The following is an 18,946-nucleotide window of genomic DNA, read 5'->3' on the forward strand; positions in this document are numbered from 1 at the left end:
TTTAAAACATACCAAACAACTTCCTCTGTTTTTAAAGTGGCTAAACATGGAAATCACAAGCTTTTAAAATATAACTCTTACTCAGTAGGCAGAGAAGTACAGTAGACCGAGAAACATCAAAGGTCTGTGGCTGTGAAACAGGAGCGATAAATTATTCCCAGGTGTAAGATTGACAGTGTTCTAGATGCACTTTAAAGGACTATAACTCTACAGATGTGGCAGGTTTAAACTTCTATTTTTTGTTCCACTCAAAGTAGAGGAATGCAAATATAAGTGTTAAGGTAACTGAAAGAGTTTGCTATGCTTTTGAAAAAACATGGTCTGGAAAATAACCAGACCAGGTTTTAGACACTTTTCCAAAGACTGGATCTGACCTTAGAAACACCACACTTCCACAATTTCTTAACTTCTACGATTTTTCCAGTTTTTGGAGTCACAGTACCCTCTAGTGTTCCTAAAAGGAGCTTGCATAAAAGGATGCTACTGCATATTAAGTACTCAGGAGATCAAATGCAATAATTTAAAGTTCAGTTACTGAAAACCCCACGTTGAACCAGAAATCTAAATATATTGGCAAGGATGTGTCTTTTCCAATATTGTGTTAATGTCTTTTTTTTCTGTTGTATTTCGTGCATGTTTATCAAAACAAAAAGTAGCTTAACATTTTGTTAAATAATTTAATGTTTTTATTTTAAAAATCAGGTTAGCTTCATTGTGCAGAATCATTCGATTTCCTACTACAGTAACATAACTCCCTATTAATCTTATTGTCAGTGACATTTAAGTAAATAATAGTCATACCAGATTAGTTTTAACATGTCACTAGCAGTGTAACAATAACATTGGCTCTGTGTCACGGCCGTGTGCCTCTGTTTGAGAGCAACAACCTTGACTACATTGGCGCTCAGGTCTGGCCAGAGGTCTCACATTTCACTCGATCATCCAGAAATAACCCAAAGGAGCAGAACAGAATATAAAAAAGGAAGCTCTCAGAGTGTAACTTCTGTTCAGTTCCAGAAATGAAGCATACAGTCATCCAATGATGCAGCAAAACTGCAGAATGGCAAGAGGCACAGGAAATACAGCTGTCATGTCAGACTGTCCAGGCACTCATGAAATCTGGCATTAAAACTAAATGTGAACAAGAGCATTGTACAGTAAATGTTTAAAAAGAATTGAGTAGGCTATGACACACAGTGACACTATCCACGTACGCAGTCTATTGATCTTCGATGTAATAACCACTGCTATTGTGCATCAGCCGCCGAAATGTGCACAGACTTGTTTACTGAGATAATCATCTCCTGCTGTGTAATGCCTGTGCAGGGTGGAGTGATGCTTTTAAATTGCAGAAACTGTCCAAACGCAAACAATCTGATGCTTTAAAGGGGTAGCTCACCAAAAAAAATATAAATACATTTGTTGTTCCAAACTTGCATGAGTTTTATTCTTTTGTGGAACATGCAAGGTGAATTTTTGAAGTGAATGAGGACAGGGGCTGTTGAACTCATACCTGAATAAAATTATGATAAAAGTGATTGATGCAACTTGTGTGCCAAATTCTGTGTGCCCTGAAGTCATACAATAGCTTTTTGTAAGGAAATGAATAAATTACATCATTATTCTTATGAAAATCTTGACATCCCTCCTAGCTCTTCTTGAGGTTCGAGGACAAGATCAGTTTGATTCACATATGAATTATTCAGTCTTGTATTTAATATTTCTGACTCAAAATAAAATTTCAATCAGAAACCATGAACTGGCAATTTCAAGTTTTGTGACTGAATAGTTCTCTTTAGTGGAATATATCAGTTGAATAGCAAAACCAGTCTAAATGATTAATTTGTCAATCATATTGATCTCATTATGACATTTTGTTTGTCATACAGCTAATGGATTCAAGAAATTAGAAATATAGTTATATAAACCTTTATGATACTTTTACATGGTGCTTTCCTAAGCTACTCTGGCTTGGCTTCATTTACATTTATTGATCAGATGATAGACTGAAACAGGTCACTGAACTCTTTAATGCAGAAAGACCACTTCACTACTGCCCTTCACAGAAACCAGACAAGAGTTTTGGCCATTCATTGCTACACATGAAAGCTTTTTGATACAGGAGGAAACATGGGAAGCTCCAACAACACTTTTGTTTGAGGTCACTTTTCAAATCTTTTGTCATCCCCTAAGACCATCCTATCATCACCTGGTCAAACCTGTTCTACCAAGTAACAGAATATGTATGTCTCTGAAGCAGTTGCGGCTGACACTGGGTCACTTTCATTTAGCTTATAGTGTCCTCTCATTGAGACAGCTGCTTAACTCTATCTGTCTTCTAAACGCAAATTACTCAGGTTTACCGTACTGGGTGCGCCCTACCGTGATAACTGTAATGAATAGAGCTGACCTGCGTAAGGTGAGGCGTGGAGAAACAAGACAAGCGTGACGCAAAAATATAAATCCTACTACAGCGAAGGCAATCTCATGAATATTCATCAGATACCTCTGACGCCCGTTGTAACCATCCAATGGCGATGCCTCGTCTTATAAATATTAATTGAGCAGCGCGGACGTTGTTGTTACCTTCTACAGGCGAATGGTGGATTCATTAATATTTATAAAACTATTCGCCATAGTACGATTAGTAAACTTTTCGCGATCAATCATCCGTCACATCAGCTCCTCGACACCGGCCGGGGACAAACAGGAAATTATAATCTAAAGACTGCTGTTTTGTTGAGTTTGTTGAGTCTTTGCTCTCTTTTTCTAAGTTAACGTTACCTGTATTCATTCTCCCGCAGAGACAATGCTTCAGTGTCTGTCTGGAAGTTCGTGTTTGCGTGTCATAGACGGTTACAAGTCTACGTGGTATTTCGTGGTTTTGGTATTGGTGTATGTGTTATATCTGATATTCGGTACTTTAGTGTTTTCTGCGGTGGAGCTGCCGTATGAAGAGCAGCTTCGGGAAGAGCTTCGGACCGTGAAGCAGCAGTTTCTAAATGATAATGAATGTATGTCCGAAGAAAAACTGGAGGAGTTCCTCACCAGGGCTTTAGAGGCGAGTAATTACGGTGTTTCGGTTCTCAATAACGCTACTGATAACTGGAACTGGGATTTCACATCATCCCTCTTCTTCGCCAGCACTGTGCTGACCACGACAGGTGAGAACAGACTTTCTCTTGACAGCGTTAAATAACCATAACTGGACTGTTGTTGTGTTCTTCTAACCCAGTTGTTGATTTACACGATATAATTTACTGTCTGTAGTCCTGTAAATCCTTCTTTGCTATCATTAGAGCGGCTGCAATGGTAGAAAAAAAACCGGTGTGGTGTCGTTTAGTTTGTAAGGTCGACCTGTCCTCTCCGAGATCTCTGATAAAAGCATTAGCTGACGCATGTGAAGGTTCAAAAGCTTGTACAGGGTGATGTGGCCTTTTTAAACAGCCCAACAATTATAATAATATTTTTATATGGACTAAATATGCTTTAAAACAAGGATGAAACAGGGTGAGACCTGCCGACTGTGTTTAATGGGTTAGAACAGTCTCTCTCCCTTCCTTCATAATGAGTCAAAAGTCAACAAAGCTTTATGGGCCTTGCAATATATTAAGATCTTGTACAAACTTTACAGACTATGAATAAAGGAAAATAATATTTTATCTTAACATACTGCAAAGGGGAAAATAAATAAGTTAAATAAATTAGGATACTCTGGGAATTTTACACACACAAACAATGTATTTAGCATATCCTTCTAAGAAAAAATTTGCAGTAATTTATTTGGTCTTTAAACAAGCTTTACAGAAATAAATAATCAGCACTTCTGCAAAATAATATACAAACACATGAAACACAAATATATAAGTCTTTTAGAAAAAAAGTATTATTCTACATAGACCAAATTGCTTACAATGGGCTTCATTGTTTCAAATGACCAGCAATGTTATGCAGTTTACTGTTACTATTAATAACTATAACTGTTAATAACTATTATATTAATAACAGTAACATTAACATCAGGATCTATTAAACATAAACCAAAAAGCAGCAAAAAATATGATACCAAAATACACTATATAATACTATAGACAAAACATAATTGTAATTGGTGCACTTTTGAATCTTTTTGTATTAATGATGATGATTATCTTCACAAGTCAATTTTTAGAGATGTTACTGTATTTATTAAGACACTCTTACAAATAAAGCAAAATAAATATGTTTACATATTTACACCCTTGATATTCCTGGTAACTTTTCATTTGTGTGATTAGGATGGTGTTTAAAACAAAATGAACTGGTTAATTTCTGTAAAATGCTAGATTAGATGAGGATTGCCAGGTCTGCAAAACAAAAATTGCCGGGGCAGTCAAAAATATCCAGAACTAGCCCAGTGATAATGAATCTCAAATATCTAAACATTAAATGTCACGATTAGGCTAAATGCATATTTACAGTTACTATTATGCTTTATACACAATTACAGCCTGAAAATCACTATACTGTAGACTGTAAATTATTTTTTTAAGTTTATTGGAGTATGTTTTACAAATTTCTTGTAAAATTCAATGTGTTACTTGCTATTTCTTAATAATTTTTTTGGATGAAAACTAATTGTTTTTTTTTATATTTTTCTTCAGTGTAGTAATCATAAATACAATCACAATCCAACAGTGTTTTAATTAAGGAGTTCACAACAATGCAATGTCTCCCAACCAGTGTCGCTCTCTTACAAGCTCATCATCTAGAAACATTTAATTTTTGAGTACTTTTTTAGTTGTATACATTTTTATGACCTTTAACCCACAGGAAAAAATCAACCTGTGAAATGAAAAGACCCCTTCAAAGAGCTTCATGTGTTTTTTTGTTTTTTTTTCCAGGATATGGCCATGCCGCTCCTCTCTCAGATGGTGGTAAGGCCTTCTGCATCATTTACTCAGTGGTGGGAATCCCCTTCACCTTGCTGTTCCTGACTGCAGTGGTCCAGAGGATCATGGAGTTCAGTACCCGCAGGCCCGTGGAGTACCTGCACCGGCGCTGGGGCATGTCCAAACCTCTGCTGGCCGCCTTGCACGCCTCCCTGCTGGCCATTATAACCTTCTCCTGCTTCTTCCTCATACCTGCCATCATCTTTTCAGTACTGGAAGAGGACTGGAATTTTCTGGAGTCCTTCTATTTCTGCTTCGTCTCTCTTAGTACTATTGGCTTAGGCGACTATGTACCAGGAGAGGGCTACCATCAGAGGTTCAGAGAACTCTACAAATTGGGCATTACATGTAAGTGCACAGTTCATTTAAACATTATTTATGTACATATATACATTAGATTTTTACTTTCTTGCATTTAGACATGCTCTACTGTTTAAAAGTTTAGGATTGGAAAGTTTTTGAAATGGGTTTGAACAAAGGCTTTTATGCTCATGCTGCATTTAGATGGTTATGCTGTTGACATTTTTATAGATTGCATAATGCAATTTTTTCAGCATTCTTTCATAAGATCAAAAGAACAGCATTTATTTGAAATATATTTTTTAACCATTTTTAACATTCTTGACTTTTGAATAAGTAAATGCATTTTGATAAACATTAGAAATAATTTAATAATAATAAAAAGAAAAATGAACTGACCCCAAACTTTTGAATGGTATGTAATAGAAACAATTAAAGATGTACAGTAGCAGAACTTTAACTTTGGACTTTAACTGTAGTTGCTTTAACTTTGTTTGGACTTTATCTTAGGTTGCTTTGTTAACTTAGCCTTTGCACTGTGACATTTTTTAAACATACATTTTTCATAACACCCCTGTAGTATCACCACTGACCCATAAGGCTCTCTGGCCCTCTTTAACCCCACCTGCCTCTCTCCTACAGTGTACCTGATATTGGGCTTGATCGCGATGCTGGTGGTTCTGGAAACCTTCTGTGAACTTCAGCAGCTGAAGAAGCTCAGGAAAATATTCTACCTGAGAAAAGAAAAAACAGAAGACCAGCTAAACATTGTGGATCATGATCACCTCTCATTCGCCTCTGTGTCTGACCGAGCAGCCTCTTTTAGGGAGGATAAAACTGATATGTTTCCTGGTGACATTGTCTCTGCCTCACCTACTACTACCTCCAATGGACCAATGGACCGATGATGCATCCTAAAATTCTATGTCCAGAAACCTGACACATCAATGTTTCTGAAACATCTCTGCTAAGAGCATAAATGTATTGTAATTTATTAGTGTAATCTGCTGTCAGGTTAACTGAAACCTTCCATAGATATGAATACTTGAAACACAAGGTAATGTAATGTGGAAAAGAATTGTATGAATTTCTAGAATACTTAATATCATAGGACATAATGGTTCATGCTATTGCTGAACAGAAAAACATTTTGTGACCAGGGTTTTGTGTGGGCGTGTGTATGTAAATGATAAATCCATCCATGACTTCTATTTATAAATATTTAACTGGTAAGTGGTCATAGACTAGCATTACATAATTCATATGCTGTTCTTGTTAGGTGACATGCAGGGATCCATATCCTGTATTATAGTTGTATTAATGGAAATCATGTTTTCAGTTTACTAAATTTGTAGATATTGCTTAAGACCAGAATACACTGCATGATTTGTTGTCAGGACAAGTCAATGCTATCAGTCTGATTTTAGGCAGTCAGAGTCGATAGATTTCACTGAAAATTGTGTAATGTATGATGGGCACAGACTTAAAATTCCATCCAATCTGAGAATATAAAATGTTTGATATTTTGTTGCCGATTTTAGAACACATTGTTTTCATTTGTCAGCAATAAGGAGCACAACTGTATAGTATATTCCAGCCTTAACTCTATTCAAAGTCTGCAAACTGCGAATTAACTCATTAAGGGAATTTAAAATATGTATATTTTTAGTAGAGGCATCAGACAATCCAAAATATGTATTTTATGTAATTTCTTTATGTTTACAGCTTTATTCATCTTGGATCTTCTGCAGTTGCATTAGACATTGTCCACCACCTAAAGGTGCTGTTGTGCACAGAGTGTACTGCTGTATTGTAAGTCAAGAACATGAGTCAGTGCATCAGTACGATCTAATGAGTGATTGGGTATATTGCTGAAGGAAATTAATATTATTTTATCATTAATTTGTAGTTTTGGTTTTTATATTTGAATTTGAATTATTGCACATGTCAAAAGTCGCACTTTAACTAAACAGAATAAACTGGAGATTTTGGTTATTCTGTAGATGTTGTAATTATATTGTGTGAGTAGCAAGACGCTGTACATAAGAACCAAAATAGAACTTGCAGCACACATCAAATGTAATCAATGTGAATCAAACTGATCTTGTCCTCGAACCTCAAATCCAAACACACCTCCTTCGCCTCTCAGAGTTGTTTACTTTGATCATTTTGTGTGTCTATATAGGTGTGTTAAACCCCTGAGCAGCTGGACAGTCTGTTAACAGGATGCCTGCTCAGTGCTGTTAAAAGAGATATTTACTCTGCTGTTTGAAAGTCAATCTGATGCCATCCTGTAATAGTGGTGCTGAAATTGAGCCGAGGTTATGTTAACAAGGCCCTGCAGCTGTGCTCACCTTGTTAAACTTGACCAAGACACATTTCAATAAGTTGAGCACATGAAACTATAAGAGACCTTCTTGAGTTCCCATAGATATTCATCTAAATGTCACATACATTATCATCTCAGAATTCGATGAGGCAATATTAGAGGTTATATTTCAGGTCTTCTCCAAAGGTGAACAATTCCTTTGTATCTTGGGAAAATGCTCTTTTTGAGTATATATGGAATTATTTCATGTTAATATCTGTTGGTTTAGGTATTGATGAATGAAGCATTGAATGAATGAATGATGCCAATTCTATTATTTAGATGGCAATTTTATTTTCCTTTCAAACCTTGATGGAGGTCTCTGTAATGTTTAATTATAAAGACTATAGAGGTATTGACGTTATATGAGATTTTTGTCATAAAAATTAAAATAGTTAAACAGTTAAAGTACAGAGCTCAATATTAATGTGAATATTGTAGCTAATATTTAAATTAATTTAAATAAGTGCAAGATCGATAATCTCCATTTGAACTTATTTCGGTCTCATTGCTATTTAGGAGAAAGAACAAGATATTAAAGAAATCTCATGAGTTTTCTTCCCTATGGGAAATTATATGTTTTGTACAGAGATAAAGCTATTTTGTATGGCTTATTTGAGAATTTACTTGTTAATAATTGTGTGTATAATATATTATTTTATTTATTATATTGAAAAAATATATCATATTAATATAAAAAATTGAAAGTAACGTCATAGTAGCAACACTTTGAAATAAAACTGAATCATTTCACACTGCATGAACAGCAAAGATGTCTAAAATGTACATATAATTTATTGAATTACTGAATAGTTAACCCATGGGGGAGCCATGCTAGCCCAATAGTCTAATTTTACCTTTTAACCTTAAAATAAAAACAGTATTTTTACTCCACAGATACCCCATTAAAAAATAGAAATCATAATTCAGCATAATGCAATGTTATACATAACTATTTTCCAGAAACACAAAATTATATAATTGAACCTATCCATACCCATTTATTAAATGTGTTGAAATGAGTTTAAGAACCATCTATGGTTAAGAGATAAAAAAGGAAGTGTCATCTTGTCCTGTGGGGCATGTAATACTCTACTATTGTCCTTGAAGAGAACAAACTATTGAATTCTTGCAGTTGTTATTTATAAATGTCTCCTTTTTAACCTTGCCTTTGGTGTGTCCTAGGTAAATGTGAATAATCTGCACCAGAGCGCTTCGATAGTTCTCACCCAAGATTTTTCTATTAAACTCTCTCTCCCATGGCCTGTGTTTATCCAAGCCAGTCTGCCTCATTAGATGTCAAGTCCCGCTACAGTGTGTGCCAAGTTCAATTTTGAGTTAAGCACATGGAGTGCAGACCTCATGGATTCTCCCACCGGCGTTCTCCGGTGGAAGGTGTCGGGAGGGTATTGATGGCACTGTCAGAAGTTTTTGCTTAGCTAAGCACAGGTCACCTGACTGGGGCTTGTGCTGGGGTGGAGACGGCCCTTCCGATCGATAGGTGCCAACCAGTTACAATGAACTCCCCTTCGCTCACCACACACACAGAAACACACACAGTGGCTCACACCCCCACTGCTAGCCATCTTTCAAAAGCTGGCTGTGGACCGTGAAGCTGCAGGGACAGGATCCCCACACATGATGTGCCGGCGCAATGCAGAAAGAGGACGAGACTCCTGCGCCCTGTGTTCAACAGTGTCCTCCGAAAGACAGGTAGAACATTTTACATCTGATTAAGTGCGGAAAAGCTAATATGAGTGACAGTTTAATGATCTAATGGCATAATGATGCTTTTAAGAAGACACATTTGATTACCAAGCATAGTGTTACAGTTCTTTGCACTGCAGTCTAATTTAGAAATATTTTTTGTTTTGTTTTTGGTTTTATAATAGACAGCATTTTTACAGGGTTTTTCAAACCAACAATTTTGTTTATGTACAGGTTATAATATGCATTGGAAATTAAAAAAGTTTTTTTTTTAAGATCATCAATGAAAATGCCATAAACTATAATGGATTACATGTGATACTATATACTATGTACTGAATATAAGGTGCATTTATTTATGAACTAGCACACGTACATTAAGTATGAAAATTACCATACCTTATGGTGCTTGCTTATAATTTCTCATATTAGAATTAGAAATGTAATTATGCATTTGGTATGCTAATGTAAATAATGACATGAATGATTTGTCAAATTGGGTGGCTTGTTGATAAGATTGCTGTCATCATACTTTTCTTGGTGATCAAAAATAAGATTTTCGCCCCTGTCCACAATCAAATCTCATAGGCTATCTACATACATGGAAGGATTAAATAGACATTAAATTGACCCCAGGTTTACGTAGGAACAAAAATGTCCTAGAAATTTGGTGGTCCGAATAATATGCAGCCATCCAAAAAATGCTCATAAGCACATAGCAAGATTTATGTCATTACAGAGCGCATTCGTTATTGCATTGCAACATCTTGGAAAACACCCAAGATGGACAAAAAAATACTTTTGTTTTCATCTGAAATGTAAAAATCTAATGCATATCATGAGCAATTACATTATTAGATTTTGCATATGTGTATTAGGATGGGTCTAAAACATATTTAAAGCTAATTTAAAGATACTGAAAGACCCAGTGAAAACAGATGCATTCTTCCTGGGTTGTTCACACAAAGCCACTTCCTTGCTTATCTACTCTTGGCCAGTTTCCTTCTTTTCCCCTGCAACACCCTGCAATCTCTGCTGTGCCAGACAGATGGGCTGTGCTGCGGTGTTTGCTGCAATTTACCTGTTCACCTAAGAAAGATACCAAGCATGCTAACTTTAATGTGTGTAACAAGAGCAAAACAGGAAGTATGTAGAAATTATCATAAAAACTAGTCTTAGTACAGTTAGTGAGCCAACAGTTTTTGTTTCTGCGTATAATAATGCAATATGTATGTATAGCTAGAGATATTCTGTATAGTTAGACACGAGTCTACCACTGAATGCTCATGACTTTAAAATGTTTTCTAAGGAATTATGCACATATTGTTGCTTACCAAATTAAATTAGTGTGAAAGGTGTGTTTTAAAAAGAGTTTATTGGTGGTCGACGTGGATAACTCCAGCAGTACTGGTGGAATTGAAGCTCATAACTTAGAGAGGGTGTCTGCGCATGCGCCGTGCGTGCACAGGTGGTCGTGTCGGCGGCAGTGCTGCTCTGGATCTCCTTCTGACTTTTTACAATGATTCTATAGCTGCTTATTTAAATGGGCTTATCAGAGTACTGAAAGAAACAGAACACCTCAGATTGAGTTTCTGGATGCATTTCATGGCCACAAATAAATAAATAAATAAAAATGAGCGCGTGAGCATCCTTTTAATCTGTTTAAATGCCTTCGTCTAGCTTGCAGTTGGCTGTACCATAAACAAGTTAACACAGTAGGACAGCAGTTCAACGCAACTGCAAGTTCAACTAAAAACGCTTGCGCGCCGCGCGCACACTCATAGTTTTGTACACATTGATTGGCGGCGTTTTGTCGCGTTGCGTCGTGTCGTGCCTCTAGTTTCCGCTGTGGACGGTGTGTTTACACGCAGGTTGGTTCTTCTAAGCTATACGTTTCCACAGAGATCCATTGTGCTCTGCTGTCTCTTCTTTAACTTCAGAGGAATGAGGAAGACTTCAGACATGAGTCCGCGCCGCCTGTCAGACATCAGTCCTCAGATCAGCCAGCTGAAAGCCCTCGTCATTGACGAAGATCTAAGTGAAGAACTGAAGTCATCGAGATCGGTCGAGTACATCAACAATGCATCCATAGAAGAGCGGATCCTGAGGATCACTGGTTACTATGAGTCCTGGAACGCATCTAATAGAGGTACACTTGATTTATGCTGTTTTAATAAGTTAAAATGTAAAGAATTTAATGAATAGTTTAGGAGTAAAGTAGTTTAGGGCATAGAACTAAAAGGGTGCCCATATGGTTCTTTCCCCTTAAAGGGATCCAACCAAAAATGGAAATTATTTCATGGTTTACTCACCTCAACTTACTGGTATGATGTTCATGTTTGAAACATAAAAATATATTGAAGAATGTTTGGTAACCAGATCATGAAAATTCCTCAAAATATCTTCTCTTGTGTTCCATAGAAGAAAGAAATGTAGACAGGTTAGTAAGGGTGAGGGAATGATGACAGAATTAAAATTTTTAAGATATACTTTTCACTTTTAAATTATACTACAGTATATAGAAATAAAATAGTATTACATGAATTTCATTATATTGCATTATTTAACTTTTACATGCATATGTAAGTCTGTTGCTTAGATGTACTTTGCATTGCTTGACACTTGAAAAGATCTGATTAACTCCTTCATTAAAAATTTAAATGTGGCTTAAATCTTACAGCAAGAATTGTTTCTTCTTGCTTTTCATCAAAGTTGCTAGTCCCATCTATACATTCTTTGATGTTTTTTATTTGTTATTTTTTTATATGAGAGCGGAAAATCTATGCTTTATGATGTAAACACATCCATCAAAGACCAACTTCACACCCCTGCATCAATTTGAGCTCCTCTGCAACCCCACGCACAAATATTTCTTTGTAAAATACTGTTGACCATGGCATAGGCGACAAAATCTATCACCCATTTGATAAACAGCTGAGTCAGATAATTTGTAAACAAAGAGCCCCTTCAGTTATTTCTATATGTAAATACTTACACAGGAAAAAAAAATTATGATCCCTTTTAGTGAAAAAATAAGATAAAGATATCCGTTTAGCAAATGGGACCCCTGATGTATCTATTGTTGTATTTGAGCTGAGCACAGTAGCCTGATTTACGACTTGCAGCTCTGTCAGTTATTCTACTATGCATGAGAAGGTAACTGAGTCAGAGCCCAGTTTTTTGCTGAGTCATCAGGGGCAGATGAGGTCTCTCTCATTTCCATTCCTCCACTGACTGCATCATAGCATAAGATTTGTGTGCACTCTCATGCATAAATTAAATTTAGTTAGTCACATTGGGATTAAGAAAAAAAATCTGATTTTATTTTTATATTGATGAGGAAAGATGACATAGTGACAGTATAACATATACTTTACCGATGTTATACTAGTCTACATGAAATTGTAATGAAGTAAAAAGTCTTCTGTGAATGCAGTTGCAACAGATACAAATATTCGGTATTAACAGATTGTTCCAAAATAATGCTTAGTAGTAAAGTAAAAATTCTGAGACTTTTGTTTAGAGCATTTGAAGTAAGTAGATCATCCATTCTCAATGTTGGAGTTCAGATGATGCAACAGAGCATCTTTAAAATGTAATAGTGAGAAAATAATTCCTCCAGCTCTGGCACTTGTGTGCAATAAAATCAATGGTTTGACATTGCTGTTTAACATCATACAGCAGTCGATGGAGAGATAGTCAGATGGATGTTCATTGAACCTGCCCATAAATGCCAAATAAATGGATTTGATTGATTTGTGCAATCCATTTAGCCCATACATTTTCATTTCACAATTGTAATTGGGCAGGTCAGTATGGTTTTATTTCACATATTGTCACTGTATAGGGTTGAATTTAAAAGTCAATTCTTTAACTACTTCACCATCACCTTCAAACTGATAGCTTGATAGATGTTTGCAGCACTGAGCTGGCACACAGATCACATTATTAACTTTCCCAAACTTTGGTCAGTTGTGTGACTATGATAATGAGACACTTGTTCTGTTGACTGACTGCTTCTAGGGAACAGTCTGTCTGCCTCCTTGTCATTTTTGCACTGACAGTTCTGTCCTACAGATCAGGCAGGTTCTTGACATTACATGCTAAATGTCCTCTTACAGGCCATAAGGGGCAAAAGTATGGTATACAAAAGGGAAATTAGAATATTTGTAATCAAATTAATGCATATATATATAGCAGGGAAAACTACGTTGCATCTTCAGTACCATGGACAGCAATACACTCTACATATATCTTGCGTATTGCTTCATGCAAACTAATGTTATTGTATCTTGCTTGATAATGTTGTATAACTATGTCTTACTTCAAAAAAAGTGTAAGGACAAGTCAGAAATCTGGTCTGTGATAACTGACATTATGCCACAAATATAGATGTCTGTTTCCACCCTAATAACACTTTGACTGTATTTCTTAAAAAATAAAATAAAAAAAAGAATATATATATTTTTAAATTTTTATTAAATAAAATAAAATAAAAAGAACATATAGAATTTGTTAATGTTTTTGAAAGAAGTATCTTACTGTATATATATATATATATATATATATATATATATATATATATATATATATATATATATATACATATATACATACATACATATATATATATATATATATATATATATATATATATATATATATACATATACATATATATATCTCACAGTTGTAACTATATTTTACATACAGTAAGAGACTTCTTTTATAAACATTAACATATTCTTACCGACCACAACATTTTAAATAATAGTGCATCTATAATTACATACTTTATTATGATAAAAAAAACAATGCCCTAAAAAAGTGCTTAATGTCTACTGACTCCAGAGCATTGTTTGAATTTCAGATGTTTTCAACATTACAAAGGTGCTTCCTGTGAGTTGTCCTGCTAAAGTTACAGTACTGAAATTATATTATTACGTATCTCTTATGTACTGCATTTCAGATTTGTCAGTGTCATTTTTGTTATTCAAATTTCACCTGTATGTTCTGTATGGAAATTTATTGCTAAAAAATGAGGGGTTGATGTGATTAAATGCTGATGGCTCTACTTATGGCTTTGTATTATGCAATTATATTGTCTGTATCTGAAGGGGAGGACCAGCCCAACAGCGAGAAGGTGGAAGTGAAGATAGATGGCCATTCTGCCTCAGATACAGTCAAATCAGATTGTGGGAACAGACTGCAGAGACTTTGCTGCTGCATGCATATGACTGCAGTCCACATGCGCAGGGCACTGTGGGGTGTCGCTGTCGTGATCTGCATCTGCGTTTCTTGGACAGGCTGCACTCAGTTGGCCAAAATAACTGTCGGACGCTTGAATGTCCCATTCACCCTCACTTGGTTCTCCACTTCCTGGAACTGTGCCATCTTCCCTCTTTACTACCTGGGTCACCTGTGCTGTTGCAAGGACAGACAGACTCCCAGACAGCGCTTCAGGTGAGACGGGTTGTGTTTCATTTCATGCAAGGAGATCTGACAGTGTGACCTATGAAACTTCACCGCATTTCAAAATGAGAACTCTTTGCAAAAATTTTTGCACCGTGTAATAGTTCGGTTTTATGCAAACACCTTTTGTTGACTTTGCAGGTTTTTGGGGCTAGGCTGCTTAGAGGACTTGACACTAACCTAATTTCATTAACAATGTCCCATGGCATTTTTTCGCCTTTTGTGAGTTCAGCACAAAATATTTTTAAAGTTTAACTGAGCAGGAATTTTGTAAGTCAGTGTAATTTAATGAAAGCCGGGTTTCCTTAATTGGATAGCTGGTCTTGTAATGTTCATCTAGTTACTTGGTCTGCTTTGTAGAATCATCATAAAATCAAAACCTATTTACTTCATAAGTTCCATGTTTCAATGTGCACATTTTATTGCAGTCATCATTTCAATTACAAGGATACAAAAATTATTTGACTTCTTTTTTTTTGCTAATTTTGGAAAAAAAAAAATTTATATATATATATATATATATATATATATATATATATATATATATATATATTTGTCATTTATCAGATGCTAAGACGCTAAGCCAAACACCATAACACAACATATTTGTGTATGTAAATAATCATTTTCAAAAGAACTAGTTTACTTTATACTGCAAATGTCTATACTCTGTTTAAATCAGTTTATCGTGTCCTTGCTGTATAAAATTATTATTTTTCTTTTTTTTATTATTTATTTTCTCTTTTTTAGCTTACTGAACCTAAACCTTTATATGGTGGTGTTAGACATTTGTTTTTGTTTTGTTTTTCACTCCAATGTCAAAAAAATCTATCAAAATATAAGTTTTATACTGTAAAGAGATTCATTTATAGATATGCATCTACAAAATAATTTTGCATAAGACTTGATTATTGACTTGAATATTTAATTATTTAGAAAATTAAGAACTAGACTTTAGATCAAACATCTTTAATATCAATAGAATCTAAACATTTTGCACTCTGTTACATAAATGTGTATTGGAAATGCGGGTATGATAAATTACAGTGTGATACATTATTTGCATATGTGTGGATTCACGACAGAGAGTGCTGTCAGTTCCTGGGAGATGACGTGCTGTCACTGAGGATGCTGCTCTCTCGCGTAGCTCCTTTTGGAGTGCTGTGGACTCTCACCAGCTACCTGTACCTGCAAGGCCTTCGCAGAATCCCTGCCACTGATGCCTGTGCCCTTTTCTGCTGTAGTCGTGCCTTTGCCTTCCTAATATCCTGGATAGTCCTGCGGGATCGCTTTATGGGAGTGCGGGTGAGTCTTTGATATATATATATATATATATATATATATATATATATATATATATATATATATATATATATATATATTGATCTATAAAAAGCTTTAATTATGCTTAGTTGCAATTAAGTCTATAATGGATTTTTACTTTTTTATCATAATGTACTTTGCTCTATCTAATCACAGATTGTGGCAGCCATCTTAGCCATTGGGGGCATTGTTATGATGACATATGCCGATGGTTTCCACAGCTATTCTGTGATAGGCATCTCCCTCGTGGTTGGTTCTGCATCAACAGCAGCCATATACAAAGTAAGATGGGATTTCAAAGCACAACAAACACATTTTAGACTGTCATACACCAATGACCTGCTATTTCAGAAATGTTTAAAATGAACGTGTAATTATTTAATACTCTCTTTGGCTGTAGAGAAATCCATAAGTGTAAATATATTTCTTCAGGTTCTGTTCAAGCTTGTTCTGGGTAGTGCAAAACTGGGTGAAGCAGCTGTGTATCTTACTGTCCTCGGTGGAGCAAATTTGGTCTTCATTAGCGCTGTTCCTTTGATCCTGCTTCTCATGGGGGCTGAGGACTTTGTTTCACCTCGAGATTTGCCATGGCCAAGCATCTGTGGCATGTCCGCTCTTCTGCTGGGTAAGAGGATGGACACAAATACACAGACACAAACTTCTCTTATCTACACAGATTGAATGTGTGCCATGAGAATGAGAGTTCAAGCAACTGGTAAAATATCACAATAATCCACAAGTGATGACTCCAGTCTAGCAGTTAACGTCTCCTGAAGTGAAAAGCTGTGTGTTTGTAAGAAACAAATCCACTGTTAATATGTTTCACTTCTGACTCTTTTCTTTGGCTGCTCCTTTAGTGTTCAACTTCCTCTTGAATTTTGGTGTTCTGATAACACTTCCGACTCTGATTTCTCTTGGCGTCGTCCTCAGTGTGCCTCTCAATGCTGGTGAGTCATAATAGAGCCAGTTGTTTTTTTGTAAAGATTCATGTTGTTAGAAATGAGCCTTTCTTCTGTAATCCACAGAAGGTGATGTTAGGCATTATGTTAACTTTTCTTTACATTGACTGTAATTGTTGACCAGGGGTCGTCAATGTTGGGTGTGGGTGTTATTCTTGGAGTTTAACAGCCCTTGATCACCATTTATTTCCATTGTATAAAAAAAAGTCAGCATCAGCATCCTGTTAAACATTTCCTTTTGTGTTTCACGGAAGAAAGCAAGCCATACAGGTCTGGAACAACATGAGGAGGAATAAATTATTTCTGACTTAAAGACTTTTTAAATTATTATTTTACTCCTTTACCCCATAGTATAAACTACTGTTCAAGTCTGGGTTCAGTAATATGAGAGATGTCTCCTATGCACACCAAGGCTGCATTTATTTGATCAAAAAATACAGTAAAAACAGCAAATAGCAAAATACAAATAAATACAAAAACAGTAATATTAGTGCAGTTAATTACTCATATTAGTATAAGTATTCATATTTTCTTAACAATTAAGATAACCATTAAAAATAATTTATTCCTTTGATCTCGAATCTACAGCCATAACTCAAGTCTTCAGTGTCACATGACCTGTAAAAAAATCATTATAATATGCTAATTTAGTGCTCATGAAACATTTCTTCTTATTAACAGTGTAGAAACCTGTTGTGCTGTCTCATATTTTTGTGGAAACCAACAAACCTATTTTCTAATAATTAGAATTTATTTGAAATATATTTTTTTACAACATTATAAATGTTGTCACTTTTGATCAATTTAATGCATCCTTGCTGAGTATTAAGTATTAAACTATATAAAAAAATGTAGTGTAAATATCACAGATTTCATATGTTCCAAATAGCCCTGATTACATTAGCATCTTGGTGTTTCAACATGTTGAACATCTTTCATACTCCAGTCATAGATCGCTACATGTGTGAGATCCAGCTCAACAGTGTACGCATCATTGCGGTGTCCATCATTTGTTTGGGCTTCCTTTTGCTCTTACTGCCTGAGGACTGGGACCAGAGTCTGCCACAGTTACGATCAATGCTGTACAACCGAGAAGAACCACAAGAGAGCGTCAGAGACAAACACTCAGAGACGCTTCACATCAGGCCGAGAGAGGCCAAGAACTGCAACTCCACAACTACTCCCAGCATCCACTGACTCTGCATTTTATTCATTGCAGAAGCTCCCAACGTGCACCAAATGACTGTCTTCCTCATTTATGAGGCAATTTCGATGTACTGCACATCATTACTGATTGATTAGACAGATGAAAGTTGCTAGAGATCCGTAAAGGAGGGTACTAAAGATCGGAATATAATTCTATGCAGAGCTTTAGGATTCAGTTGGTTCACCTGTTACACAGTTATTGAGTTAATTATGAGCACGCTTTTGATTCATTTTAAAGTGCCACTGTGTGAGAGTTGTGGAAATGTGTAGATTTGTATATTTCATTGTAGCTTCGTGTGTTGAATGAAGTACCTTTGTATAGGCTATTGCCAGTATCCCCACTGCTGACACATTGTCACACTCTTCAGCATAACATAATACTTCTGATATGAACTGTAATCTCATACTGGTTCTCTATACTCTGCATTTTTGACAGTGTTATGGCCTTATATAATCTGAAAGAAAGGCTAAACCCACAGATTCCTCAGAATAATATCTAGCATTATATCTCTTTCAGTGGCAATACTTGGTTCATATATTCCTGTGGAATTAAGGCTTAAATGTAATCCTTTGTAAGGATATTTGTTACTTCTTAATAGCAATAATAAATAATGAATGTATATCCTATGCATATTGTCGCATTCCTTAATATAACTAGAAACATGGATGGATGGATGGAT

At 35.6% G+C, this 18,946-nt stretch overlaps 2 protein-coding genes across 3 annotated transcripts; both read left to right on the forward strand.

The window, feature by feature from the left end:
* The first annotated feature begins 2,379 nt into the window (after positions 1 to 2,379).
* Positions 2,380 to 7,704, forward strand: LOC113111585 (potassium channel subfamily K member 1-like). The gene is made up of 3 exons (XM_026276469.1): positions 2,380 to 3,164; positions 4,884 to 5,279; positions 5,874 to 7,704. Exons 1-3 carry the CDS (start codon positions 2,810 to 2,812, stop codon positions 6,137 to 6,139), a joined length of 1,017 nt encoding a protein of 338 aa, XP_026132254.1. The 5' UTR covers positions 2,380 to 2,809; the 3' UTR covers positions 6,140 to 7,704.
* A 1,117-nt stretch (positions 7,705 to 8,821) lies between these two features.
* slc35f3a (solute carrier family 35 member F3a) lies at positions 8,822 to 18,919 on the forward strand. 2 transcript variants are annotated; one of them, XM_026276470.1, is made up of 8 exons: positions 8,822 to 9,312; positions 11,247 to 11,455; positions 14,424 to 14,769; positions 15,864 to 16,083; positions 16,258 to 16,383; positions 16,534 to 16,726; positions 16,959 to 17,048; positions 18,007 to 18,919. In XM_026276470.1, exons 1-8 carry the CDS (start codon positions 9,254 to 9,256, stop codon positions 18,255 to 18,257), a joined length of 1,494 nt encoding a protein of 497 aa, XP_026132255.1. In that variant the 5' UTR covers positions 8,822 to 9,253; the 3' UTR covers positions 18,258 to 18,919. The 2 variants fall into 2 exon arrangements, with proteins under 2 accessions (XP_026132255.1, XP_026132257.1); XM_026276472.1 differs by lacking the exon at positions 8,822 to 9,312 and adding an exon at positions 10,726 to 11,177 and having other exon boundaries at positions 18,007 to 18,918.
* Positions 18,920 to 18,946: the final 27 nt, after the last annotated feature.

The sequence above is a fragment of the Carassius auratus genome, chromosome 12 (assembly GCF_003368295.1).
Source record: "Carassius auratus strain Wakin chromosome 12, ASM336829v1, whole genome shotgun sequence".
NCBI lineage: Eukaryota > Metazoa > Chordata > Actinopteri > Cypriniformes > Cyprinidae > Carassius > Carassius auratus.